The sequence below is a fragment of the Heloderma suspectum genome, chromosome Z (genome assembly GCF_057233095.1).
Source record: "Heloderma suspectum isolate Gila_16-S chromosome Z, 16-S_ref, whole genome shotgun sequence".
Taxonomy (NCBI): Eukaryota; Metazoa; Chordata; class Lepidosauria; order Squamata; family Helodermatidae; genus Heloderma; species Heloderma suspectum.
The window spans coordinates 9,668,621-9,696,442 of record NC_139476.1 but is presented as its reverse complement, the minus strand read 5'-3'; the positions used below and the strand labels follow the sequence as shown (position 1 = coordinate 9,696,442).

Sequence of the window (27,822 nt, the reverse complement as noted above, 5' to 3'; positions counted from 1 at the left end):
GGGTGCATCCAGTCCAGCATTTTGCTCACACAGTGGCCAACCAGCTGTCGACCAGGAACCCACAAGCAGGCCTCGAGCGCAACAGCACCCTCCTGCCCATGTTCCCCAGCAACAGGTGTACTGGCTCACTGCCTCTGGTACTGGAGGTGGCACAGAGCCATCAGGACTAGTAGCTATTGATGGCCTTCTCCTCCAGGAATTTGTCAAACCCCCTTTTAAAGCCATCCAACTTGGTGGCCATGACTACATCTTGTGGATGTACAAAATTGTTGTACACTGCCTTGATGACTTGTTAGCAGATAAGGAGGCATATAAATGTTAATAATAGCAAATAAACTGGCAAATAAATAAGCAAATAAATAAGTAGGTAAGGGTGCAATCCTATGCATGTTTAGACAAAGAAAAAAGTCCTTCAACTCCCAGCTGTGCTGGCCAGGGAATGTTGGGACTTGTAGGGCTTTTTTCTGTCTAAACATGCATCGGATTGCATCCTAAATAAATTAAAACCACACAGCGGTATTAAAGAGCAGCAAAAGACCAACAAGAAGAAAGAAGAAGAAATAAATAAGTACATAAGGGTGCAATCCTATGCATGTTTAGTCAAACAAAAAAAAGGCCTACAACTCCCAACTATGCTGGCTGGGGAATGCTGGAAGCTGTAGGACTTTCTTCTGTCTAAACATGCATAGGATTGCGTCCTAAATAAATTAAAACCATGCCGCTGTATTAAAGAGCAACAGGGGCAATGCAATCCTATGCATGCTTACTGAGGAGCAAGTCCCACTTTGAATGGAGCCGAATGCCACACCGTCCTATACACCCCCCCCCCCAATAATGCATGATGCTACCCACAACCCCCAGGCGCACCAGCAATTCCCTGCCTTGCTGCAAAGGTACGCGATGGTTTTGCGAAATGCCATCCTGCCCCCCCGTGCCCCCCCTCCTCGCACGACCAGTTGCATCGCGGCATGCAACAGCACCCTTCCCCAACCCGGCGCCCGCCAGATGTGCTGCACTACCAGAACCCCCATCGCCCTTAGCCCGCCGGCTGGGGACGATGGAGGCTGTAGTCCCAGCCATCCGGAGGGCGCCAGGTTGCGGGGAGGCTGCTGGGGACCCTGGCACGGAGACACTGCCCGCTGCAGCGCCATCCTGCGCGCCCGCAACGCGCAACGCGCGCCGCGCCGCGCGCTCCCCTGCAGTTTCCCCCTTTTCGAGGGCTCGCAGCTGGAAGGGTTAATCCGGCGCAGGGCTCCAGCCGCAGCACCGCCTCTCCCAGCCCGTCCTCTCCTCGCCGCCCTTCTCCGGGGCTGACGCCGCTTCCTGGGGCGGCAGCCAGCGGGCGAGCAGCGCCTGGGCTGGGTCGCTCCCCTGGGCAGGTCTGCGGGGGCCGGGGAGAAGAGCGGTGGGCGTGCAGTCCGGGCCAGCCATGGTGGTGCTGAAGGCGGGAGAGGCTGGAGGGGCCAGGGGGGGCCAGGAGCAGCAGCAGCAGCAGCCAGGAGCCCCCCTGGATCAGCCCTTTGGGTGAGTAGGGGAAGGGAAGGGGATATATGGGGGGTGGGCCACTTGCCACTAGCCACTAGATGTTTATTTCAACAGGTTGACGGGAGGAGGAGACTGTGTGTGTGTATAGATAGATAGATAGATAGATACACACACACACACACACACACACACACACTTAAAGCATTATCTTGTTTAGATCAGCAGTCTGGTGCAACATTGCCGCCAGGCAGGTGCCTCTGGGAAGGCCGCACGAAGCGCCTGAAAGCAGCAGCTGGCCTCTGCTGGGTGTCACACAGCAGCTGGTCTCTGGCGGGAGCCTGGCTCCCAAAGTGGAGGTGCCGTTCTGCTTTTCGGGCTCCTCTTCCCCCCCCCACCCAAATCCTTCTTCCGAGCCAATGCTGTGGCGGCGCGTTCCACGTAGGTTGGGCACGTTGCAGGTTGTTTTGGGTACCCCAGTCTCTGGGCCGGTTTATGTCCCGAAGTAACCCCAAGCTCCAGGACGGGGGTGTTGAATCTCACGTCAGCGGGCCAAATACTTGGGATCTCAGGCCGGCCCTCTGGGGTTCTTCTCCAAATAGCCACGCTGCTTTCCCTTGACCGTGGGGCGTTTGCTGGTTTCCCAGATTTTGTGCCGCTTTCCCCCGCAAACTAAAACGTTGAAATGCTTCTCCTAAGGCTTCGTTACTGGCCAGTAGACCTTTAACCTAAAATATGTTGGGATTTTGATCCCCACACCCCTTTTTTCCTTTGAGCCCACCCACCACTGTAGTGTGGCCCACAAGACCTTCTCTGGAACTGAATTTGGCCCTCCGTGTGAAAGAGGTTCAACACCGCTGCATTAGTATTTTATTTATTTACATTTATAGCCCACCTTTTTTCCTCCAAAGGAGCCCAAGGAGGTGTACATAACCTTCCTCCTCCATTTTATCCTCAGAACAACAACCCTGTGAGGTGGGTTGGGCTGAGAGTCTGTGACTGGCCCAAAGTCACCCAGTGAGCTTCCATGGCCAAGTTGGGACTAGACCCCAGATCTCCCGGCTGCTAGCCCAACGCTCTAGCCACTACACCACGTGGGCTCTGGTATGTCATGAGAGAGAGAAACATACTCCACTCTATTTATAATCCTATACACTTCTATCATATCTCCCTTTTAGCTTATGCCCCCTCAAGCCAGAGGTGGGCACCCTGTGGGCCCTCCAGATGTTGGGACAACAGCTCCCATCATCCCATCATGCTGGCTGGGGTTGATGCGAGCTGGGGGCACAGGTTTCCCATCCCTGGCTTATGCCAAAGTCTCCAAAGACTTTAGCTCTTGTCGTAGGGAAGGTGCACTGTTTATTCCCCCTCTGTGTGTTTTCAGAGGAATAAACATAGCAATAATTACAGGTTGCATAGAATTTAAGAATTGGGTTGTCCAGGCCACGAGCCAACAGCCACAGAAAGCAGCCAGCTAGTACAATCCCATGTGGGGTTTACTCAGACGTAAGCCCTGCTGTGTTCGATGGTGCTTCCTCCCTAGTAAGTTTGAGCAGGATTTCACCAAAGAAAACCTCCTGCTGGCTGATGATTGTTCCTTAGGGCAGGTAGCCTGAAGATGGCTGTGTTACTTTCCTGGGTTGGTTATTTGGAGACAAGGAAGCAAACGGGCAAAGTGATGAGACCAAGGCTCTTTCTTTGATGGAGAGGACTGGTCCCTTTTGGGTCTCTCCAGAAGCCCCCTGTGGAGAGGCTGCTGTCCCCTGACTGCTTTGCACCCCTTTCAGAAAAGAGGAAATGCCAGAACTTGTAATATGAAAAGAAAACAGAGCCATCCAGGGTGGAACAATACATCTCCCTGCCATGAGGATGGTTCTCTGGAAGGGGAAACTCGTGAAGGGGGACTTCTGTTTGGGGAAAAATAATAACCTTGCAGGTTCCTGGGTTAATGGCTGCTGCAGGGCCTTTTCCGCCTGTGGCAGAGTGTTTTTGGAAGAATAGGCCACGTTCTCCAACCTGGCACCCTCCAGATGTGTTGAACTGGAACTCCAACCTGAGGGGGCGCTAACACTTTGGAATGCAGATGAGTCCATCTGATCGACTGCTCTTCTCTCTCTCTCTCTCTCTCTCTCTCTCATTCTCTCTGAGAATCCTTGCAAGTAGACATCTAGCATGTCAGGAAGATGGCTAGACCCAAACCCTTTGATATCTTAGATTTCTATCTGCAGGTACGGGTTTTTTGCTCTTTTTGGTGGGAGCATTCAGTCCTGTTACCTTGCTCCTTGGGATGCTGTGGAGAAAGGGTGGATTAAGGGACACATACAGGAATAGGTCCGATGTTGAGTCTTTCACCTTTTATCTTCACAACAATCCTGCAAGGTAGGCCGATCCTGCATCTGGCACTCTGAGGCCCGACTATCTCTGTCGGTGGAGATGCAGTCTTGCTCTCGTGGCTGACAGGTGGTCATAGTCTCATTTAAGAACACAAGGAATTTGGCCTTCCTTGATCAGACTGAAGGGTGTTGAACACATTGACCGTAAAAAGATTAGGTTAATTCCGTCTCTGCTGGTTTCCCTCCCTCGCAGAAGGATCGAAGATTGCCTGCCGCCTCTGGTGAACTCTTCCACCAAAAGGTTCTCCCCGGCCAAAAGGAAACAGTACTACATCAACCAAGCCATCCGCAACTCGGACCTCATCCCCAAGGCCAAAGGGCGGAAGAGCCTCCAGCGGCTGGAGAACAGTAAGCTAGAGCCTGGTTGAGACAGCAGTCTTGGAAGAATATGAAATCTTAGCTGTGTTGCACCTTTTCCAGACAGCTCTGTCCCAGAGATTCTGAGAATAAGGGCCAAAAGAGACACAGCTTTACACGTGTGCCTAACAGCTACGTCGTCTTTCCTTTTTTACCCTAGAGTAGGCGCAGGGCCCCTGATCTGGATCGGAACACTAGCATGGGGAGGAGGGAAGCTTTTAAAATCCCGATCAGGCCATCTGCCCCTATTCTAGAATATAAATGAAAAAAGACATTGCTGCTAGACATGCATTTAAAGTAATATCTGTTTTGGCCCAAAAAGTTCATTGGAAAAAGCAAAGAATCATGGCCCTTAGCACAGCCTTCCCCAGTCTGGATGTGTTGGACTGCAACTCTCCTAATTCCCAGTCAGCATTCCCATGCTGGTTTGGAATAATGGGAGTTGCAATCCAATACATCCAGAAGGCACCAGACTGTGGAAGGCCGTCATAGCGAAATATCTAAATCAGTATGTGAAATTTATTTCCTTCGTCCCTTTGACATGGCTTTGCTGTTAGCTTTGTGGACTAAAGGTAAAAGGTGTCCCCAACCAGTCGTGTCCGACTCTAGGGTGCGGCGCTCATCCCCTTTTCTAAGCCGAAGAGCCAGCACTGTCCGAAGACGCTTCCGTGGCCATGTAGCCGGCACGACTGAACACCGAGGTGCACGGAACGCTGTTACCTTTCCTGCCGAGGCGGTGCCTATTTATCTACTTGCGATTTCTTCCTTTCGAACTGCTAGGTTGGCAGAAGCTGTGACTGAAGATGGGAGCTCACTCCGTCACGCGGCACTCAGGTCTCGAACTGCTGACTTTCCAGTCTGCAGTTCAGCGTCTTAACCACTAAGCCACCGCGGCCCCCTACATTTGTGGACTACCTGCCACCAAATTACTCTTGCATGTCCTCATGTCTCATTGCTTAGCTCTTCCTGGTCTGCCTTCCTGGAAGGGCAATTAAGTTCTTTTTGTACCCTAAACAGTATGTGACGTTCTTCAAACCTGTCCTGTAAATGCTAATTAGAGGGTAAAAACCAACAGGGAATCTAGTGGCACCTGAATGTGTTTGAATTGAATGTGTTTATTGTGGAAGAAGCTTGTGCAGACTACAGTTTGCTTCATTGGATGCATACTTGGTGATAAAAATGGGGGTCCATAGGAAAAACAATGGTCAGCTGGCCTTGAAATGCAAGAGTTTTAGCGTGTGGCATTTCCATGTAAAGCTCAAATGTATCCACGGTGAGCACAAATTCCAGAGGACTAGCACCCCTGTTAGTTGGTCTTTTGCAGCAAAACCAACATGGAGCCTTGTGGCACCTTAAAGATGAAAGGATTTATTGTTTCTGAAGTATTCATGAACTAAAGGCCACACCATCAGATACATGACATATTATCCTCAGATCAGTCATCTGTACACACACCTAGGTATAAAAAGGGTGTTTACAGGTTAAAACAGAAACTTTGTACCTGTGTGTGCATTTCATAGTTTTTAAAAAACTTTACCTGTGTCTTTCTGACTCTAGTCTGCCAAGTGAATAAAACACTTCATGCATCTGATGAACTGGCTTTTAGCCTGCACACGCTTCTGCAACAACAAGTCTTTTAGACTCCATGAGACTGTGACCTTTTTTGCAACAGACTAACACAGCTACCCACCTGTATTAGATAGGGGCTCTTCTCTCAGGACATCAAACCTGGGATAGTAACTTCCAAATGAAGCATGGCTGGTTGTTTTTATACTTCAAGCAGCGAATAACAATGCCTGGGGCGGGGGGCACAATGTTCTGTGTTTCTTCCAGCACGTTACCTAATGACCCTACTTGAGCGGGACGAATGCACCAACGAAGAAGGAGAGCTTGGTAACCCTGCCACCCCTAGCATTTTCACAGAGGCATGCAGCAATGAGACATACATGAAGGTATGTGCCCTATCTTTTCACTGAACTCCAGATCCACCCACTTGAGAGCATCATTAGATGCTCTCAAATTGGGTGCAAATTCCCCTCCCTCCTTGAAATTATCTCCCCCCAGCTCTCCAGTTTCCCTCTTTTCATCCTAGCGTCATCTTTTGTCAGGGTGGACACTGAGCCCATAGAATCCCAGAGTAGTTCTGATTCTGAGGAAGAGCAGTCGCTCCTGGGAGAGGAGCGCGCTCCTTTTTCCCAGGGCCAACAGCTGATGGAGATTCCTCCCACCAGCATTCCTAGCTTAGATAGCAGCGCTGGGAGTGACAGAGCGCGGGAAGCAGACTTGATGGACGTGTGACACCGATGCAGAGAGCGGTGCCAAATGGAGGGCGCAGAAAGAAACAACGGCTGCGCCCAGGGGATCCAAGGGAAAAGGGGAGGGACTCTCCCTAGTCCTTAAGTTCAGGGGTCTGCCAGTAATTCCCTTTCAAACAGGGACCAACTGTTCCAACTTAGGGCATAAGTACTCTGCTGCTCATATCTAGTTGCTAACAGTAGAGTTGTTAAGTTATAAAAGAGGAATAAAGCTTTGAAAAGAATCCATTTGTCTGTGTCTGGACTTGGCTACTGGATTAGACTGAGAGAGGCCTCCAAGGAGCCCTTGACATCTTTTTGCAGACTTCCTCGGTGACTTGGTGCTCCAGGGTTAAATTAAAGCAAGCCACTTTGCAAGACCTCATTTCCTTCGCAAGCCAATTAAAATGAACTCTGCAAAACCTGAGTTGCTGGGTCAAAGCAAACCTTGTTAAACCGGAACTTGGAAGTAGCTCAAGACCAGTGTTTTCTGCATATTCAAAGATAAGAGCTGAATGAATAAGAACATTAAATTCTTAAAGGCGCAACTCTATGCATGTATAAACAGAAAAAAGTCCTACAACGTCTAGCATTCCCCAGCCAGCATAGCTGAGAATCGTAGGACTTCTTTTTTCTGTCTAAACATGCATAGCATTGCACCCTTAATTATTTGTTATAAACATGTATATGCCTCTTTATCTACTAAAAAACCGTCAAGGCAGTGTAAAAGAATTTAAAACAATAAAACCTTGCAACAATAAAAAAAAAGAACATTACAAGAGTTAAAACATTACAAGAGTATGCAGTTTTTATATTGTATTTGTTTAAATGTTTCTTTTTAAGCATGTATGCTACTTTGAAAAATCCCTTTGAAATGCTGTCTGAAAATAATTTTAAACAAATCATGTTAAGTCTGGGCTTGGAGTGCAGAAGGAGATGGGCTGGTGGGAGTGAAGTTTGGGAAGGAACAAATCCCTGCATTTGCATAACATTCACCCATGATGCAATAGGGCACATGCCAAGCAACTATTTCAGAGTGTCTTTTTTAAGCAATGAGATGTTTAAAAGTTGCCAATGAAGACTTTGGAGGCAGGAAAGCGATGGCAATGGGAGGAAGCGTTCTGTCTGCAAAATTTGGAAGGAGTGCTCCCCCCACAACCACACAGTAGTGTTCACGCTAGCTTGAAAATGTCTCCCGCTGACGCCTTTAAATGCTGTCCAGAGAGACCTTTGGCTTGTGCTCGCTTCGGCAGCACATATACTAAAATTGGAACGATACAGAGAAGATTAGCATGGCCCCTGCGCAAGGATGACACGCAAATTCGTGAAGCGTTCCATATTTTGCAGCCTCCCAAACGCACATTTCCCCCCAGAAAGGGTTTGCTGCAAAGCACACGGCGGCCTCCCCCAGCCTGGCGCCCTCCAGCTGTTCCCCTGGCCGTGTTGGCGGGGGTCACAACGCAGCACATCTGGGGGGCACCAGGCTGGGGGAGGCTCTGCCTTAGGGCGCCATCCTATACCTGCTTAGACACAAAAATGCCCCACAACTCCCAGCATGCCCCAGCCAGCATGGAATGTAGGACTTTTCCCTGTCTAAACATGCATAGGATTGCGCCCTGACCTGCTCTCTGCTCCCGTGAAAAGATCCAGATCATTAAGTTGTTTGCAAAACGATGCCCCTTTTCGAACACCTGAAATGCTTCCAAAGTCTTGTATGCACATCAATGGTGCTATATTATTGTACTTGTTTAGAGCACCATCAATGTGTATGTTAATTATAATTACAGTGAATAACATCAGCAATGGCATTTTGAATTCTTGAAAAAAAAAATTTAAGGAATAAATAAAAATTTAAAAGGTCGGCCGCAGCCAACAAAAGGTGAGAGAAACTAAAACTCCTGCGTTCTACCTTCCACTCTGGTCAACCAGGGTTTTTTGATGTGGTTCTTCTGCTATGGATTCTCCCTTCATGTCCCCATAGGAATGCTGTTAATCACTTTGAACTTCTGTTCCTTTAAGTGATAGCCCTAATGATAAAAACCATGAGGGCTAGTAACCTATGCCTTTTTATCAATAAAACTGAATCATGCTGGATGCCAGTTCTGCGAGGCACGTACGAGTTGCATGCAACTTTGCCATAAAATGTCAGAATAAAATACGTGGTGACTGCAATCCATGAGGAATATCTTTGACCTAAGATTGAAGGAAGTGTTGAGTAAAGAAGATGACAAGTAAAGATTACGGGAAGGCTGAGTGCTTAGTCACACCTGCTTGTTCCTGCCCATCTTACTTCTTTGCGCAATGCTTCAGGTGTGTATTTCAAAGTGCTATAGAAACAACTGTTATTGCATAAATAAATCTGCATACTGGCACAACCTCAACAGAGGTGCCATTTGGAGGACATTGGAAGGAAATTACCACTCCCTTTTAGGATGGTGTTTATGATAAATATGGGATCCCTCATTTCGTTTCCCCTTGTAAAGCAAATGTCAGGGCAGAGGAAGGGAACTGGTTAGTGACGAGGGTTGCTTAATGCTTCCCTGCCTGCTGATTATCGTTTGCAAAAAAAACCTTTCAGCCATTTCTTGCTCCGAACCTGGCAGAGGCCTGGAGTTCAGGTGGAGGTGTGTTTTGTAACCCATGGATGTGGGAAAGGCTAAACAACCCCCTCCCGCCCTCTAAATGCCACCCCGATTTTATAGCAACCTTCTCCAACCTGATGTCCTACAGATGTGTTGGACTCCACCTCCCACCATGCTTGCTTGGGGTGATGGGAGTTGTAGTCCAACACATCTGGAGGGCACCAGGTTGGGGAAGGCTGATTTATGCTCTCTTGCTAACTGTGGGTTTGGGAACACGTTTACCGAGGAACAGCTTACTTCCTGCCTCTTGAAGCAAGGCCTTCCTTTTTTAAAACTTTCTCATTCGTGCCTTATGTGGCAGAAATGCACCAGAGCGAAACGCCTCTTTAAAAGAAAAACACCCAGACTTGAATCTCAGGTCCCTTTAGTTTACCTTGTCCCCCGCTGATTTAATCAGTTGATTGGAACGGATCGAAGCACGCAGCCTTATGAAACCTAGCGTTCATTTGGCCCACTGCAGCCGACAGTGCGATTTTCCTAGTAGACATAGGTGGGAGGATGAGGTTCCATTACTCACCTGCGTGTCTCTTGGCTAGATTTGGAATGACTTCATGAACCGGTCCGGTGAGGAACAGGAGCGAGTCCTTTTGTATTTGGAGGAGGAGGCGAGAAAGAAGCAGAAAAGCAAGCTGACCGACAAAGCTGAAGTCAAGTGGAAAGGTATGGAGACTGGGAGGTGTCACTCTGCCCAGATGATAGCAAAAGCAGTCTGTGTCTAGTAACGCTGAAAGCGTGGGAAGTGGTAATAGGAGCTTCGGTGGCAGGCAGGGCTGGCGTCAAGGGTAGGCATGGTTGGGCACTTGCCTAGGCACACACCCCAGCAGGGGCCCACTGACAAGAGCCCCCTGGAGCTCCTCCTCCTCTTAACCCATGCACCCTGCTTGTCCACTTGCCTCTCGCCCCAGCCCAGGCAACGGAGGTGGTGAGAAGAAGGAGCGGGAGATGCCGCGGCCTGCTTGCTCCCTGGCTCTCTGAGAAAGATGGAGAGGAGCAATAGCAGCGGATGACAGTGGCAGTGGGAAGGTGGGCTCACTGAGGGAGGGGGCCCATGGAGGGTGTCTCACCCAAAGGCCCAGAAAAACCTGGAACCGGCACTGACAGCATGAGTAGGTTAGACAAAACCGTGAAGGGCAAGGAGGACTATGAATGGAAACGCCACCTAGAGCGACAACCTACCTCTGCATACCAGTTGCTTAGGAGCAATATTAGGAGAGCCTGTGGCATTCCTGGCCTGCTTGTGGACTTACTGGAAGCTTCTCTTCCACCACTGTGGGGAAGCAAAGGCATATAATCCACGGGTATTGCTTTGCGGACTTCCTTCTGCATCACGTTTTCCTTCTCTCCCTCCATGCTGTTGCAGAGCATCCCGCGTACACGCCCAAAGAGTGTTTTCAGCGCATCAGCCGCCGCTTGCGGACGATGCTGAAGCGAAGTCGGATTCCCATGGTAGGTTCTTTAGGCGCATCCCTCTTTTTGCGGAAATGGGGGAGCTGTGTCAGGCTGCTTCGACGCCCCGGTTTTCAAAATGAAGAAAATTGCAAACCAAGTTGTAAATAAAATGGCCACCTTTTTTCTCTTGCCCTGTTCCTCTGCTTTTAAGGGCCAAGTTGGGGTGCAGAATATCCCTTTCTCTCCATGCGAGGAAAAACTCCACCTGCTAAATTTCTGCATGTCAGGCTCTGTTAAAGGCATAGGAGCCAGACAAGAAAAAACCCGATGCATCCCTTACCTGTGAGGGAGAGAAGCGGCATTGCCAGCTCTCCTAAGCAAACACTGTATTTCATTGTTGTTGTTCAGTCCAGTCGTGTCCGACTCTTCGTGACCCCATGGACCATAGCACGCCAGGCCTTCCTGTCCTGCGCTCTCTCCCGGAGCGTGCTCAAGTTCATATTCATTGCATCCGTGATGCTATCCAGCCATCTCATCCTCTGCCGTCCCCTTCTCCTTTTGCCCTCAGTCTTTCCCAGCATCAGGGTCTTTTCCAGGGAGTTTTCTCTTCGCATTAGGTGGCCAAAATATTGGAGCTTCAGCTTCATTATCTGTCCTTCCAATGAGCACTCAGGGTTGATTTCCTTTAGGATGGACTGATTTGACCTCCTTGCAGTCCAGGGGACTCGTAAGAGTCTTCTCCAGCACCACAGTTCGAAAGCATCAATGTCATTTAAAAAAATTGACACACAGAAATTTAGCAGAGGGTAATGCTTCTTTCCTTGCCATGAAAAGCTTCACCAACAGATGTCTATGTCTGCTTAAAGGATTAGGAGCAGACTAGACTGGCCTTTTCTAGACAGGTGGAAATCTTACAGAACAGCTATTTTATAACTGGGTGGGCTACAGCCCACCTGAAAGTGGCTGGACTGAGACCTCGTGGTGGTCTTCAGCCCAGAGTTTGATAAATGCTGACTTAGAGACTTTCCCCTTCAAAAGCAGGGAAACAAGATCATTCCCCCCACCCCGCCCCAAACAGGTCCTTCGGGCCACTTTCGTCTGCCTTTTCACATTTTTCTTCTCCTCCCAAATAGGAGTAGATTCTCTTCCCAGTCTCCAGGCAAAAGCCTTATCATGCCCCCTGAAGACGTTATGCCTAAAACATTGGCTCCATTCTCAGGGAGCAGTTAACTCTGGCCTCAAGAAGAAGAAACAAAACAATATAGTCTGTAGTCTTCAGGCCATAACGGCATTTATTTATTATTTTTATTTTAAAATTTTCTTGGCTGCCTTTTAGGGCAGAAGCCCTCCCAAGGTGGCTCACAACAATAAAATACATAAAAACAGTTAAAATATTAAAAGCAATAAAAAATGAACACAATAAAATAGCAATAAAAACCACAGTAGTTCATGCCCTGGTCTCCTCTCACCTAGACTACTGTAATGTGCTCTATGTGGGGTTGCCCTTGAAGACGGTTCGGAAGTTGCAGCTGGTGCAGAACGCGGTGGCCTGCCTGATTAAAGGCAGTCATCAGCGAGACCACATCGCTCCAGTGCTGAAGGAGTTGCACTGGTTGTTTTCTGGGCCCAATTCAAGGTGTTGGTATTGACCTTTAAAACCCTATGAAGTTCCAGCCCAGTTTATCTTAAGGAGCGCGTCCAACAATGCCAAGGATGCTGCTCAACGAGATCGGCCTTGGAAGGCCTTCTGTCTGTCCCGTCAGCCAGGACAGCTGGGCTGGTGAGGACTAGGGAGAGGGCCTTTTTTGTGGTGGCCCCCACTTTGTGGAATTCCCTCCCTAGTGACCTCCACCATGCCCCCTCTTTGATGAGCTTCCGCTGGGCTTTGAAAACCTGGCTGTTCAGGCGGGTGTTTGGGGTGGGTTAGGGTTTTTTAGAGCAGTGTTGTTTTGTTCAGTTGATTATGTACATTTGTTGTATTTCGTGTTGTTATTTGTATTGTACGCCACCATTTATTTATTAGATTTATTGTGCAGCTAATAAATCTAATTAATAAATAAACAAACAATAAAAGCCAGCAATAGAACCAGCAACAACAGCAGTCATATCAACAGAAGGCCACGGTAAAATAATATGTTTTCAAGCCCTCCTCAAAAGCCTGCAATGAAGGAGCATAGCGGACCTCTGATGGCAACTTGTTCCAAAGGTGTGGGGCCACTGCAGAGAAGGCCCTCTCATGTGTGATCACCCACCTGACTGCTCTCAAGGGTGGGCAAATGAGAGGGGCCTCTCTTTCTGATCTTAAAATGTGGGCAGGCTGATATGGCTGAAGATGGTTCTTCAGGTAACTTGGTCCCAAACTGTTTAAGACTTTAAAGGTCAAAGCCAGCACTTTAAATTGGGTACATTTCTCTTACTCCCACTGGTATGAACCAGATTATCGATAATTTCAAATGGAATTGATGGGACTGTAACATCCTCTCCTTGATAACCAAAGAACTGCATGCAGATGTCCATTTGAATCATCCTCAAATCTTCTCTGCAAGGGGAATAAACCAAATCTAGTACTGAGATTCATTTTCCATCTTCCAGATGGCTGCCATGGAAATACCTATTTCCCAGAAGGCAAAGTGGTGAGACTAAAAATAAAGTAACTCGTCCAATTACTTAAGTATGAGGCAGAGGTGGGGTCTGAGTTGCAAAACACAAAACCACTCCTTTGAACTGAAATAAAGAGAGCACCACTTTGCTTTGCAACATGCCAGCCTCCCAGCTAAAAAATAATAATTTTTAAAATGTTAATAAAATAAAATAAAAATCAAGAGGGGCAGGGAACCTGGCAGGAGCCAAGAGAGATGTCTGTGGGCACCATGTTAGAAACTCCAGGCTAGAATATGTTAGTAAGGTTAAATAGAAATTAGAGGGAGTTTCAAACCATGACATTTGTTGAATATTTGCGGTTTTAATTTTGTGAACCGCCCAGAGAGCTTCGGCTGTTAGGCGGCATAAAAATGAAATAAATAAATGTCTGTGTGGAACTTCACATTATACATGCACATTGCTAGTTAATACATCTCTGTTTTCTAAAGAGTTTAACCAGCTTTCCCCAACCTGGTGCCTTCCAGATGTTTTTGGACTACAACTCCCAGCATTCCTGGCCATTGGCCATAGTGGTTGGGGCTGATTGGAGTTGGTCCAAAACATCTGGAGGGCACCAGGCTGGGGAAGGCTGGCTGAAATATTAATACTGTAATTAGTATTACACAAAGAAATGTAATGAATAATCGCAAAAGAATGCAAATGAATACCATAATTAAAGGCTTGAACAGTGACCTTATATTGAAAGTACTTCCCCAAGATTCCTCCTGTTATATTAATCCCTATATGCAATAAATCTTTGACAACTTCTGCTATCCGTGCCATGGCTTCAGACACAAGACTGGCTGTGGCATTCCTGCCTGGGTTTCACCTTTTCCCCTGCCTCCACCTTTGAAGCTGAGAATCAAAACCCCTCAGGAAACACCTGCTTTCACCTGGATCAGTTGTTCCCACTAACACCCAAGCTTCAGCCCTTTTACTTTCTCTGAGTTCCAGAGAAACTCGGTACGGTTCACTGCTTCTCTCAACCCACCACAGGAGAAGTAACAAGGACATAGATTTCATGTTGGTAGTGTAATAATCCAAACCAGCACATGGGAATCTGATGATGCTCTGACTTGGATTCCTGCCTTGAGCAGGAATCAAGGAACTGCCCAACTGAATCTGCAACTCTTCATTGGGCTATAATGCCAGTTAAAGAAACTGCAAATCCAGCCTTGGTAACTTTACTCCAAACAGCTGTAAAAGAGATCCTAAAGTAGTGGGAGGCAACCTCTGGCCCTCCAGATGTTTTAGCCTACAACTTACATCATCCCACACTGTTGGCTCTGCTGACTAAGGCAGAAGGGAGTTGTAGGCCAAAACCTCTGAAGGGCTGACCTAAAGCAAGCCTCCTCAACTTGTGTCATGGTAGGGCCAGCTATTTGAGGATTCAGATTCAAATCAGCCACAGTCCCTTTAACAGAGACTGTGTCCAAATTTCCCTTGGGAGAGGATCCAAAATGGTGGGTCATTTACAGTGGCTTGACTCCTTTTGAGGTCTGTCTTGGCTGGACATTTCTTTACTCACTGCCTCAGTGTTTTTGGACACACCCATACCACCAAGCATCGCTGCCTAAAGACCTTGCTTCTTATTTTTGTAGGGGATCCTGGAAGGTTTGGAGGAGGAGTTACTGGCCTTTTTCTCTGCTAACCCTCACGCCGTCTACACGGCAATGATGGATAATAGGTAACAACGGTTTCCATGTTTCTGGCTGGTTTGCCGTTGCTTTGGCCTTGATGGTGACTAGAGTTACATGTGGCATGCCACAGTTTCCCGTTGTTTTAAACCATGGTCAATGTGCTGTTGCCATGTTTGTTTAAGACGGGGGTCCCTAGCCTTTCTGAGTCAGTGGGCACATTTGGAATTTTGAGCGAATGTTGTGAGCACTCTCTCCAAATGGTTGCCACGGGGGGTCTTGCCCATTCATAAAATGTCTGTCACGGTGGGCATGGGTGGTTATAAAACAGTCATTTTGGGGGAAGACACACAGGTGAGACGAAAGGAAAAAGAATGTGCCCAAGAACCTAAGTACAAGGCAGAGGTGAGGGCTGAGCTCCTGTTGGTTCCACATGAACCTATGGCTCGATTGGAGTCCACCAGGAGAAGAGCCTTCAGTGTGGTGTCCCCTTTTCTTTGGAACTCCCTGTCCCTGGAGGTCAGTCAGACACCAACACTGCGTTGTTTCCAGCACCTCCTGAAAACAGCAAACACTCTTCCAGGAGACATTCCTTAAATTGGCTAGTTACAGTTTTTATTGGCATTGTGTTTTTAAATGAGTGTAATTTTAATGTGGTGTTTTAATCTTTTTATGCTGTTACTGTTTTAGCTTTTGTTTTCACCACTCCAAAATCTGTTCACAATATGGAGTGGTATATAAATATTGTGAATAAATAAATAAGTAAACAGAAAAAAACACTCTTTTGAACCCAAATAAAGACGACACTGGAGGGCAGCCCTTTGCTTTGCAGTAAACTAAAAGCCAGCCCCCCTTCAGCTTTCAGAAAGGCACTGCTGCATTCTTAGGCCCCATCAATGAGGGCTAGTAACTTTTAAAGAAAGAAACTTTTTTTAAAATGGTTGTGCGGGGTGGGGGGTGTTGGGCCTAATATCCATTGAGGACCCTACTTACTCGGTCTGCCGTCTCCAGAGAGCGACGGAATGCAAGAGGTTATGGGTCAGCTTGTTCACTGCACCGCTAATGAGCTGTTCCGCTTTGATATGTAAACTTAAACTGCTGCCATTCCAGGATCTCATTTGTGACCCAGGTGGAAAGGTTAATAAAATGTTTTTTCTGTCTTCGTTGCAGCTTTGAACGGCTGCTCCTTCATGCCCTCTGCCAATACATGGACCTTGCCTCTGCCAGTGAGAAACTAATTTTGAATATGTGTGTGTGTGTGTAGTGTGGGCTTTTTCGACTTGTTTGCTGGTTTTTTACCACTATCTCTTTCTTCCAGTGAGACCTTGGCCTCCTCCCAGTTTACAATCTGGCCTCACAGGCAGATGGATAATCCAGCCACTTGCAAATACACATTTAAATTGACAATCTGACAGTTTAAAGGGGATTCTCAAGTCCTTAAAAGTTGTGGGAAGGACACATGGAAGGGGGTCTGGTTCCGATGCTAGGTTCTTGATGGCAGGCCGTGGCTTAGCCCCAAACCCCTAATATCGGAACTCTGACATAATAAGAAGTAATTGGGTACTTCTGGGCATGTATAGAGTGATTTCCATCTCCACTTAATAAGTGCAACAGAGTTTTGAGGTCAGAAACGGGGGGGAGTGACTTCTTGGAAGACTTCAGCTCTGGCCACCTCAGAAGAGAAAACAGAAGGAGGTGAGCATCCAAAGCAGGTTCACAAAGAAGCGAAACGGGTTCTCGGGATGCAAAAATAAATTTACTGTAGGAAGCCCAACACGCCAGTAGTCTGACACATTAGACAATCCTTTGCTGAAAATATTCTGCAGACCTTTTTCTCTACCCCTTGAAGAAGGCCTAAAAATAAGAAAAAGGCGTTGGGCTTCCTACAATAACTTTATTTTTGCATCTCAAGAACCCGTTTCTCTTCTTTGTGATCACCTCAGAAGAGGCATCACCACATCTCTGTCTGGCAGCATGCCTCTTCTAAGATTGTGTTGGTTTGTTTTCTGAAAGGATGCCCTGCCGTTCAGTTTTTCAGTGGCTTGGGTGGCTTACAGTGAAAACAGCTAGCATATAAAACCAGCAAGAAGCAAAAGTAGGTATTTCCCCTTTTTTCTGCTCCAGATGTTTAAATAATTTGTGTAGATGTTCTGTACATGTACAGCTGGTGCATGGGAAACTGAGATGGACTATTTAAAATGTACACTTGTGTAATAAACCCCCTGGCACTTTCTTGGACTAGACATGCCCTGAGGAACGCTGGGAATTGGTCTGCCAATTAAAGGACAGTTTGTTTTCTGTCATTTCTGTTCCTACAGAACAGTCAAAATTAGGAGGGATGCTATGAAATGGCGAGCTCGTTTTTCACTGTAATTCATTTCTTAAAAAATCTTTCTGCCCCAAGGTTCCGACTATGAAGGCAAACGCCAAATGAAGGTCAGCAACAAACGCACCAACTTTTTGCCCCCAGACCCTCTGCTTTCGACTTACCTGGAGCGAATGAGCTGATGTGTTGGAAGCCCTGGTTATCTGGATCCTCATTCAAAATCCCTACTTCCATGGGCTTTTTAGTGTTCAAAAACAAATAAATGAATTGTGTTATCAGGGGAGGGGGGGAGGGGCATGCTCTTTTGGGGTTCTTCCCAGCCCCTCCAAAAACACAGATCTGTTGGAAGCCAAAGATTGCTGTTGACTTGAGGGCCAGGGAGCAATTTGTGGATCTCCTAAAAATGTTGCACAGGGTTGCCTAGAATTGTGCTCCATCTTTCCTCTTTGCTTCTGGAAGCTGCAGAGGAGATGGCCTGGAGACGGTTGCTAAGCAGCCCTCCCTCGCAGTAGGCCTCAGCTGGAAGAGCCCCCCACAGCAAAAAGATGCTAGGCTTGCAATGCTTTGTTTGATTTTGGAGTGCAATCCTATGCATGTTTAGACAGAAAAAAGTCCTACAATTCCCAGCATGCTGGTTGAGGCATACTGGGAATTGTAGGACTTTTTTTTCTGTCTAAGCATGCATAAGATTGCACCTTTAATCGCTTAGGTGAATCAATTTAAAAGTCTTTCAATTTAAAAAGATGCCCCTGGTTTAGTCAGGAAGCAGTTTTTAAACAATGAATTATTTTTAATAGCTCCATTGAAAAAAATCCTTGGCTTGTAGCTGCCATCTTGAAAGAGGTTTTCCCGCTTCTTTCAGAGAGAATGTTTCTCTAAGATGGAACCTACTGCAATAGGTGTGGGTGTAATCTTAAAGACAAAGAGGGGATGCTTTGATTCCCCTTCAGAGTTAGTTATTCATATTCAAATTAATGCAGATTTGTAGTGGAATTCTGCACATGTTTACTCTGAAGCAAGTCTCACTAATTTCAATGGGGCTCACTCCTGAATGTATACATAGGATCGCTATCTTCATAAGTAAAATATTAAAGAAAATTCTTAGCTGATTAATTGATCGTTGCGTTTTAATCAGGCACCAATGCCAGAAAATACCATTGTTTGCATTTTAGAGGGAGGGATATTTTGTGGGCTCTTGACACCCCAGGATCAATTGTGTTCCTTAAACCCCCCCCCCCAAATATAAGCTTGAACCTTATTTAATTTTAGCAGTCACGAGCGTTTTTATCGCTTCTTTTAAATCAAGAGGGTGCAATCGTGGGAACTCATTGCTTTCTCAACTCAATTTGACAGAGTAGTTTATTTCACATTTGACGAGAAACCTTAAAAACACGTCCCTTTGAAAAAAGATTTTTAGATTGCTCTTCTGTGTGCGCGCAAATACCGAGGAAAGAAAGTGCACACACTGCCACATGCATGCACACACCATGAGCTCTGTGCTATCTGTCTCTTGCAGAAGCTACCAGAACCCCTTGATATTCAAGAACAGCTATTTATATGTCAGCTGGTTTTAAAAATAAGCTGGTGTCATTACCTGGCTTTAAAGGGGAAGGGCGAAAGACCTTAATGTCTGGTTTTAGTTTTCAGATGGATTAATTGAGTGGCAAAATGTGGATGCCTTAAATTTTAAAGAGATTCCTGGCATGGAGGTAGAGGGGTGTGTGCGCGCGCGTGTATGTGTGTGTCTGTGTCTCTGTAAGCATAAGGATTGCTTTGCTGCAACTGGTGAATATCGCAAGGAGAGCATGACAGAAAATCGCTGCTTCTCTTATACATGCCCATCATCCTGTCTTCAGAGGAAGACAGCCTCAGAACATGAAGGCTGTCTTTTGAGTTGCAATAGCTCATGGCCCCAGCGGCTTTGTTTGTTTTCATCTCACCCTTCATTTTTGCGGGCACCCTTGGAGTTGCTCTGCTGAGATGCCACATCCCCCTTTGGTGGCTCTGTGTCGGAAAAGCTGCTAAAACCAGCCTTCCACACTTCGATTTTAATCCACATTTCTCCAGGGTAGACACGTGGCTTTTGGAATTACGTCTTGCACGAGCCTGATGTGGGATGTTCCTGACTATCAGATACCACTGATCCACCCTCCACCAAACTGCCTCATTTTCATAAACCTATGAATGGCAAATTCAGAGTTCCTTTTATTCTCCCTTGGCAGAAGCCAACCCCATTTTGTCAAATGTTAGATAGTGTATCTTTTATACGTACGTCTGTACGTATGTATATGTCAATAAGCTTCAAGGAAAATCGATTAGGGTATCTCTTCAGTTCCCCAAAGTGCTGTGTGCTGAGGAGATGGCTCTGACAAAAACTGGTCCTCTGTATGTTGGCCCATTTTTGGCAGGATGGGTATCTCTTGTATCTTGTTTCTGGTTTTTAAATTTGCCCTCTAGTGCCATTAACATACAATCCAAACTGTTTCTTTAAAAAAAAAAATCATTGGTTTGATGTATTATAGTCTTGAGAAGAAGCCTACCCAAGTCCTAGATCACAAAAAACACATTTAGTAGACCCACAAATTGTCATTGTTAGTCATTTGAAGCCTGGGAGGGGGCATCGCTTTTCCTGTAGGGCAGTCTTCACCAATTTGATGCCCTGTGGATGTGTTGGACTATGACTCCCATTATCCCCAGTCGTGCTGGCTGGGGCTGATTAGAATTCTACTCCAAAGCGTCTGGAGGGTACTACATTGGGAAAGGCTGTTCTAGGGCCTGCTCCCCAAAGGAGATGTTAGGTTGAAAGTTTTCCCCGCAGGAAATCTCCCCCACCCTTGCTTCTGAAAGAGAAAAACCTTGTCTGGGGGAAAATACTTTTTTTTTTTCCTTTCTTCTTCCTTGTCTCTGGGCCTGCTGTCTTATCAGGTCAGAAGCACATGCTCAGGAGGCAACGTTACATCTGAAGGCATGTGGATGTGATTCTCCAATTGTTTAAGGGCGCAATCCTAACTAGATAGGTGGTGGCCTCCGAACTCAGAGGCGAGCGCCTATCCAAAGCAAGGCAGGAGAGGCATGGGGGGATTGTTCTCTCCGCGCCTCCCCTGCCTTGCTCTTTTTCGCTAGACAGCCGTTTTCAGCTGTCTAGTGGCAGGGGGGCCGACCAGGAGAGGAAGCTGCCAGATGACACATTGGATTACGACACCGCTCTCCCCACCCCAGAATGCCCCCCCAGAACGCCCCTTTTCAGTCGCTCCACACTCCTCTTCCGAGCGCGTCTCCGCGCTGCTTCCGAGGCAGCACGGACGAGGGGGGAGGTCAGTTTTCTGGGAACCGACCTCGGAGTACGGGCTCCGAGGTCGGTTCCCGGAAATGAGCATATCCTATGGCCCTTTAGACAGTGTCTAGTGGCCATAGGATTGCTCCCTTAGTTTACATGGTAAAATTTCCACGCTGGCCTGATTCTCAAATATCAAATAGCTGAACTATTTCTCTCCCCCCTCCCCACGCCCTGCAGAATTGCCTACAATTTGGGGAGGAGGAGGCTGCCTATTGTCTCTCTGCCTAATATGCTGCTCTGCCCTTCAGAAGTAAATTTGAATTAATTTCTACTTCAGCAGTGGCTTTCAGACCTCGGGGTCTGAGTTTCCGCTACTGGTGATCAATAACGTTTTCAGTTTTAGATAGATTAAATGCAAGGTACAAAGTAGATCAAACTCGTTTTCCCCCTCCCCCGCCTCAGATTCATAATTTGGGGCTGGAGTATGTCAGCTTTGGGTGTTTCACAGAACTCTTCAGGGATCACCTGCTAAATGAAGAGTGTGGGGAAGAGAGGTTCTCATAAATCAGTCAGTCATTCTGCAAAGTTTTGCTTATGTTCACATCTGGGCTTTCTTCTATGCTCAAAACTGTGGTGAACCAAAGTTGTGTGTTTTTGTTTTCAGTTCAGGCTGCCAATATTCTGCTTATTTTGAGTTGTGTGTTTAATGAAATTGTTCATTATTGTGATTTGGAAATTGTTTTGAGAAGATATTGCTTTAAAAAAAAGAAGATATGGCTCTTCTCTGCTCTTTCCTGATTTGGTGGAAACTCTTGAGCAAGAGATAGTGATACCACTTTCTTTGAATAAACAGTCGGTACTTTTAAGTAAGTGGTAAAGCTTCTTCTGAATATAGGAAAAGCTGCAGGGGTGAGGTTGCATGTTTGAAAGCTCTCCTGCAGGAGAAACACTTGCATGTAGAAATCTAGTCTGTAAAGGAGATGGTTTTCACCTAGCGTACTGTCTGGTGTGGTGGTTTTCTGTGTGCAAAAAGAATGGCAAGGCAGAGAGCATTCAAACATGTCCTCATACATGCATCCCTTGTAGTACAATGGCATAGTCCAGGGAGACTGTACCACTTGCTTCCAGACAGTGTATAAACTGCCCCCAAGGTTGGATTTTGTGGCAAGAGCAAACTGTAGTCGCTGTCAAATGAGCTGTTTCTATGTAAATAAATATTGATGCTTTTAAGAGTTGTGTTGTTTATTTAATTTCTACATGCAGCCCCTTGCAACCTTTTTGGACTCTTAAATTTCAGTGCATGTCATCAGGGCAAACAGAAATCCAGCAGGAGAAGCAGCCTTCTATAGTAAGGCCAAAAGCTTAACCTGATTAATTTCCATATCATACACTGTTGTTAAATGCACAGAGCTCTGAGGAAAAGAGAGCAACTCCAAGTAACTTTGAGGCTCTTTCTGAAGTCGTGGGATGATGAACATAACAGCATCAACCAAATTGGGAAGACACTGTAGCATCTTTTGCTCATTTTATCCATTTGTTGTGGCATTGTCTGATTTGTATTAACAGTTAAAAAGATGTTGATAAATGGGAAAGGATGCAGCAGAGAGCTGCAAGGATCAGCAAAAATATCTGAAATGATTAAAGGCCAAAACAAGGATGAAGAACCTCTTTCGGACCAAGGGCCAGATTCAGTTTCTGAGAAGCTCTTGGGGTCTGCATTTCAGCGGTAGGCTGAAGGCAAAATGGAGTGGACTCAAAATACCAGCATATTTTAACTTAACGCTTTTACTGCCAGTAGCTAATCCTTAGGAGAGGCATTTCAACCTTTAAGAAGGGGGCGGGGGGAGGAAACAGCGCAAACACCGGGAAACCACCGATCGACTGGCGGCTAGGGCCAAGGAAATATAAGAACATGAGAAGAGCCTTGCTAGATCAGACCAAGGGTCCATCTAGTCCACCATCCTGTTCACACGGTAGCCAGCCAGCTGCCTATGAACAGCAGTTGCTGGGGAACATGGGCGGAAGGGTGCTGTTGCTCTCATGTCCTGCTTGTGGGTCTCCCGTGGGCAGCTGGTTGGCCCCTGTGTGAACAGAATGCTGGACTAGATGGACCCTGGGTCTGATACAGCAGGGCTCTTCTGAGGTTCTTTGAGAATAAAGCATAACACAGAAACACACACACACACCACTCCCTACAAGGTTAAATACATCACTTGTGGCTGCTTCCTTCTCCACAGCTCTCACCTGGGTCTCCCCTCATAGTCCAGTCCTCCTTGAAGCCTCACATACACTCCAGCATTTTGCCATGATGCCATCTCTCTCGCTTTAAGGCATGCAGACTTGTTAAGTCGTGTCCGACTCTTTGTGACACCATGGACCATAGCACACCAAGCCTTCCTGTCTTCCGCTCTCTCCCGGAGCGTGCTCAAGTCCATATTCATTGTGTCAGTAATGCTATCCAGCCATCTCATCCTCTGCCGTCCCTTTCTCCTTTTGCCTTCAATCTTTCCCAGCATCAGGGTCTTTTCCAGGGAGTTTTCTCTTCGCATTAGGTGGCCAAAATATTTGAGCTTCAGTATGTGTCCTTCCAATGAGCAGTCAGGGTTGATTTCTTTTAGGATGGATTGATTTGACCTCCTTGCAGTCCAGGGCATAAGAGTCTTGTCCAGCGCCACAGTTCGAAAGCATCAATTCTTCGGCACTCAGCCTTCCTTACAGTCCAGCTCTCACAGCCATACGTTGCTACTGGGAAAACCATAGCTTTAATTATACGAACCTTTGTCGGCAAGGTGATGTCTCTGCTTCTTACTATGCTGTCTAGGTTTACCATAGCTTTCCTCCCAAGGAGCAAGCGTCTTTTAATTTCATGGCTACAGTCACCGTCTGTGGTGATCTTGGAGCCCAAGAAAGTAAAATCAGTCACTGCTTCCATTTCTTCCCCTTCAATATGCCAGGAAGTGGTAGGGCCAGATGCCATGATCTTAGTTTTTTTAATGTTGAGTTTCAAACCAGCTTTTGCACTCTCCTCTTCCACCCTCAACAAGAGGCTCTTTAGATCCTCTTCGCTTTCTGCCATTCTTTGGAATTGGAATGTAAACTGACATTTTCCAGTCTCATGGCCACTGTTGAGTGTTCCAAATGTGTTGGCATATTGAGCGCAGCACTTTAACAGCATCGTCTTTTAGGATTTTAAATAGCTCAGCTGGAATACTGTCATCTCCGCTAGCATTGTTGTTAGTAATGCTTCCTAAGGCCCACTTGACTTCACTCTCGAGGATGTCCGGCTCATGTTCAGTGACCGCACTATCATGGCTATCAGGGACATTAAGATCTTTCCTGTATAGTTCTTCTGTGCATTCTTTCCACCTCTTCTTAATCTCATCTGCTTCTGTTAGGTCCCTGCCTTCTTTGTCCTTTATCATGCCCGTCTTTGCACAAAACATTCCCTTGAGACCTCCAATTTTCTTGAAGAGATCTCTAGTCTTTCCCATTCTATTGTTTTCCTCGATTTCTTTGCATTGTTCATTTAAGAAGGCCTTCTTGTCTCTCCTTCCTGTTCTCTGGAACTCTGCATTCAGTTGGATATATCTTCCCCTTTCTCCCTTTTCGCTTCCCTTCTTTCCTCAGCTACTGGTAAAACCTCTTCAGAGAGCCACTTTGCTTTCTTGCATTCCTTTTTCTTTGCGATGGATTTAGTTGCTGCCTCCTGAACAATGTTACGGACCTCCGTCCATAGTTCCTCAGGCACTCTGTCTATCAGATGTAATCCCTTAAATCTATTCCTCACCTCCACTGTATTTTCATAAGGGATATGATTTAGGTCATACCTGAACGGTTTAGTGGTTTTCCCGACGTTCTTCAATTTAAGCCGAAATTTTGCAAGAAGCAGCTCATGATCTGAGCCACAGTCAGCTCCAGGTCTTGTTTTTACTGACTGTATGGAGCTTCTCCATCTTTGGCTGCAAAGTACATAATCAATCTGATTTCGATATTGACCATCTGGTGATGTCCACATGTAGAGTCGCCTTTTGTGCTGTTGGAAGAGTGTCTGCTGTGAACAGCGTGTTCTCTTGGCAAACTCTATTAGCCTTTGTCCTGTTCATTTTGTGCACCAAGGCCATGCTTGCCTGTTATTCCAGTTATTTCTTGACTTCCTACTTTAGCATTCCAATCCCCTATGATGAAGAGGACATCTTTTTTTGGCATGAGTTCTAGAAGGTGTTGTAGGTCTTCATAGAACCGATCAACCTCAGCTTCTTCGGCCTCAGTGGTTGGGGCATAGACTTGAATTACTATGATGATGATGCGTCACCACCAGACGCATCCACAGCTGAGTGTCCTTTCGGCTTTGGCCCAGCCACTTCACTCTTTCTGGCACTACTTGGAAATTCCCTCTGCTCTCCCCCAGGAGTATATTGGACACCTTCCGACCTGAGGGGCTCATCTTCCAGCGTCATCTCTTTTAGCCTTGCGATACGTTCCATGGGGTTTTCTTGGCAGGAGTACTGGAGTGGATTGCCATTTCCTTCTCCAGTGGACCACATTTTGTCAGAACTCTCCGCCATGACCTGTCCGTCTTAGGTGGCCCTGCATGGAATAGCTTGTGGCTTCACTGAGTTACGCAAGCCCCTTCGCCACAACAAGGCAGTGAGCCACAAACCCTCCGTTACCTGGGGAGCAGCTGTCGGAAATTACACTGCGGAGTTTATAGCTGGGCTTCCAAAATGCCTTCTTTTTTCCAAAATGGGCCAGCTAATTTCCCACCTCTCATCTCCCAGCTCTATTCCTCAGAGACTTCAATGCAACAGCAGAAGCTATTGAAGAGGTTTCCACCCTGCGGTTCTTCAGCACCAGCAGCATAATCAAAAGCGACAAGCAATACTTCGCCCGGGCTTCTGACTGTTCCTTTCCTCTCAATTCGAGCATTACAAAAGAATAGTACTAGACTCCTATCTGCAGTTGTCAACAGTGGTGCTTGGTCTTGAAGGCCAAACCTGAACTGACATGCACACCGCTCACCCTTACTTTACCCTTATCGTGGTTCCTTGTGTTGCCATGAAAGGCAAAGGAGCCAAATTCTGTTGATGGTTAATTTTAAATCATAGAATCATAGAACAGTAGGGTTGGGAGGGGCCTACAAGGCCATCAAGTCCAACCCCCTGCTCAATGCAGGAATCCAGGTCAGAGCATCCCCGACAGATGGCTGTCCAGCCTCGTCTTGAACGCCTCCAGTGTGGGAGAGCCCACCGCCTCCCTAGGTCATTGGTTCCACTGTCGTATTGCTCCGACAGGAAGTTTTTCCTGATAGCAGGCTGCGGCTTCTAGGTTGAAAAGAAGGAACTCTGCACATGCCTAGAGGAATCCACCTTATTAGCTTAATGTTCCAGTGCTGAACTTTGGCATTTCATTCTGTTTCCTGCAACTGATCACTGACTGAGGCATTGCACTTCGCATATGCTCAAGGAACTCTTTATTACCTGCAACAGGGTGAGCCCTGATGTGTATTCTAAACAAACTTATGAGTAAGGATGAGCAGATTCCCCAACACTCCTTTATTCTGAAACCCGGAGCGGATTCACGCTCCACTGACAGCGGAGCCACCTGCCTCGGACAGCTCCTTTAGAGTCCTGGCTGGTTCTGACTGAAACCTGGAGCGGATTCACTGCCCCATGGACATCAGAGCCACCAGCTTCCACTGCCTGCACCTTTCACTAAGCTGCACAGGTCAATGACAGGGGCTGGGACAGAGGAAGCATGCAGGGATGTCAAGATAAAGAATTGGGAAGTCCAAGGTGTCATTTTTCTAGCCAACATCTGCTTGAATATACATTCATGTGCTTTGGAGCAGGGTGGGGGCAGCTGCAGAGTCATCTGGGGGGGCACTAGGTGTAAAGCTACTATGTGTGTCAGAGGACACTTGGGGACAGCCACATTTGAATCTCCAGTGGGCACGAAGATAGGCCTGGTTGGCCACCTGTTGACAAGAGCCCCCTGGACTTAGAATCATAGAATAGTGGGGTTGGAAGGGGCCTGTAAGGCCCTCAAGTCCACCCCCTGCCCCATGCAGGAACCCAAGTCACAGCATCGCTGACAGGTGGCTGTCCAGCTTCACAGAATCAGAATCATAGAGCAGTAGGGCTGGAAGAGGCCTATAAGACCGTCAAGCCCAACCCCCTGCTCCATGCAGGAACCCAAGTCACAGCATTGCTGACAGGTGGCTGTCCAGCTTCACAGAATCATAGAACTGTAGGGCTGGAAGGGGCCGAAAAGACCGTCAAGCCCAACCCCCTGCTCCATGCAGGAACCCAAGTCACGGCATCCCTGACAGGTGGCTGTCCAGCTTCATCTTGAAGGTGGGAGAGCCCACCACCTCCCCAGGTCAAGGGTTCCATTGTCGTATTGCTCCAACAGTCAGGAATTTTCTCCTGATGTTCAGCCGGAATCTGGCTTCCTGTAACTTGGGGCCATTAGTCCGTGTCCTGCACTCTGGGATGATGGAGAAGAGATCCTGGCCTTCCTCTCTGGGACAACCCTTCAAGTCCTTGAAGAGCGCCATCCTATCTCCCCTCAGCCTTCTCTTCTCAAGGCTAAACAGGCCCAGTTCCTTCCGTCTCTCCTCACAGGGCTTTGTTTCCAGCCCCCTGATCGTCTTCGTTGCCCTCCTCTGAACCCGCTCCAGCTGGTCTGCAGCCGTCTTGCTCCCTCTCTTCTCCATTGCACCTTTTGTTCACTGGCTGCCTTTGGCTCCAGCCCAGACAATGGGGTGGGGAGAAGGAGAAGCAGAAGATGCCACCGTCTCCTTGCTCCCTGGTTCTCTGCCTGCCAAGCGAGCCAGCAAGCAGCAGCAGCAGGGATGAGAAAGAAGAGGAGAGCAATAGTAGCTGATGAAGGGTGGCAGCCCATTGAGGGTGCCTGGCCCAGGGACCTTCCAAAATCTGGAGACAGCATTGACACTGGGTGAACGTGCACTAGTCTCTCATCCTAACCAACCTCACAGGGCTATGGTGAGGAAGAAATGGCAAAACCCATCATTCGGTCATTTTGCTCTAGTCCAGGGGTGGGCAGGAAGTTACGCTCCAGATGTTTTGGACTTCATCTCCCAGCAGATCTATATTCTGCTGCCCAGCCCTGCTCAAGGCCACGGCAAACAAGGATCATCAGAACACACCGCTGAATGCTCAGGCGCACGAACAAGAAGCAATGCACATTACGAAACATGTCCCAGATGGACACGTCAGCACGTGCACCCTGCATCTGGCAAAACAACTGGAGGGTCCGGTGAGCTGCTATGAGAGTGTTTTCCATCGGCTCCCTCATTTCGTACAAGCTGTTCTTGCACTCGGTAGGTATAAATAGACCAGCGGCGGCGGCATTTCTAAAGAGAC

General features: G+C 47.2%; 1 protein-coding gene and 1 non-coding gene across 3 annotated transcripts; both read left to right on the top strand.

The window, feature by feature from the left end:
• Positions 1 to 1,318: 1,318 nt before the first annotated feature.
• On the top strand, positions 1,319 to 21,667 carry R3HDM4 (R3H domain containing 4). 2 transcript variants are annotated; one of them, XR_014786497.1, is made up of 9 exons: positions 1,319 to 1,524; positions 4,069 to 4,223; positions 6,066 to 6,184; positions 9,705 to 9,828; positions 10,529 to 10,614; positions 14,799 to 14,884; positions 16,005 to 16,060; positions 17,239 to 17,431; positions 17,819 to 18,401. XR_014786497.1 is itself a non-coding variant. In XM_084826074.1 (8 exons), the coding sequence occupies exons 1-8, from the start codon at positions 1,430 to 1,432 to the stop codon at positions 17,340 to 17,342; spliced, it is 825 nt and encodes a 274-aa protein (XP_084682200.1). In that variant the 5' UTR covers positions 1,319 to 1,429; the 3' UTR covers positions 17,343 to 21,667. The 2 variants fall into 2 exon arrangements, 1 of the variants encoding a protein (XP_084682200.1); XM_084826074.1 differs by having other exon boundaries at positions 17,239 to 21,667.
• LOC146333639 (U6 spliceosomal RNA) lies at positions 7,764 to 7,870 on the top strand. Its single transcript, XR_014786519.1, has one exon. It is a non-coding gene; the product is annotated as a U6 spliceosomal RNA (small nuclear RNA).
• Positions 21,668 to 27,822: the final 6,155 nt, after the last annotated feature.

Excerpts from the sequence above, each read along its gene's own strand:
- R3HDM4 (XM_084826074.1), top strand. The coding sequence starts at position 1,430 with ATGGTGGTGCTGAAGGCGGGAGAGGCTGGAGGGGCCAGGGGGGGCCAG. Across the intron at positions 6,185-9,704 it reads GCAATGAGACATACATGAAG|ATTTGGAATGACTTCATGAA; the intron begins GTATGTGCCCTA and ends TCTCTTGGCTAG. Across the intron at positions 9,829-10,528 it reads AGCTGAAGTCAAGTGGAAAG|AGCATCCCGCGTACACGCCC; the intron begins GTATGGAGACTG and ends ATGCTGTTGCAG.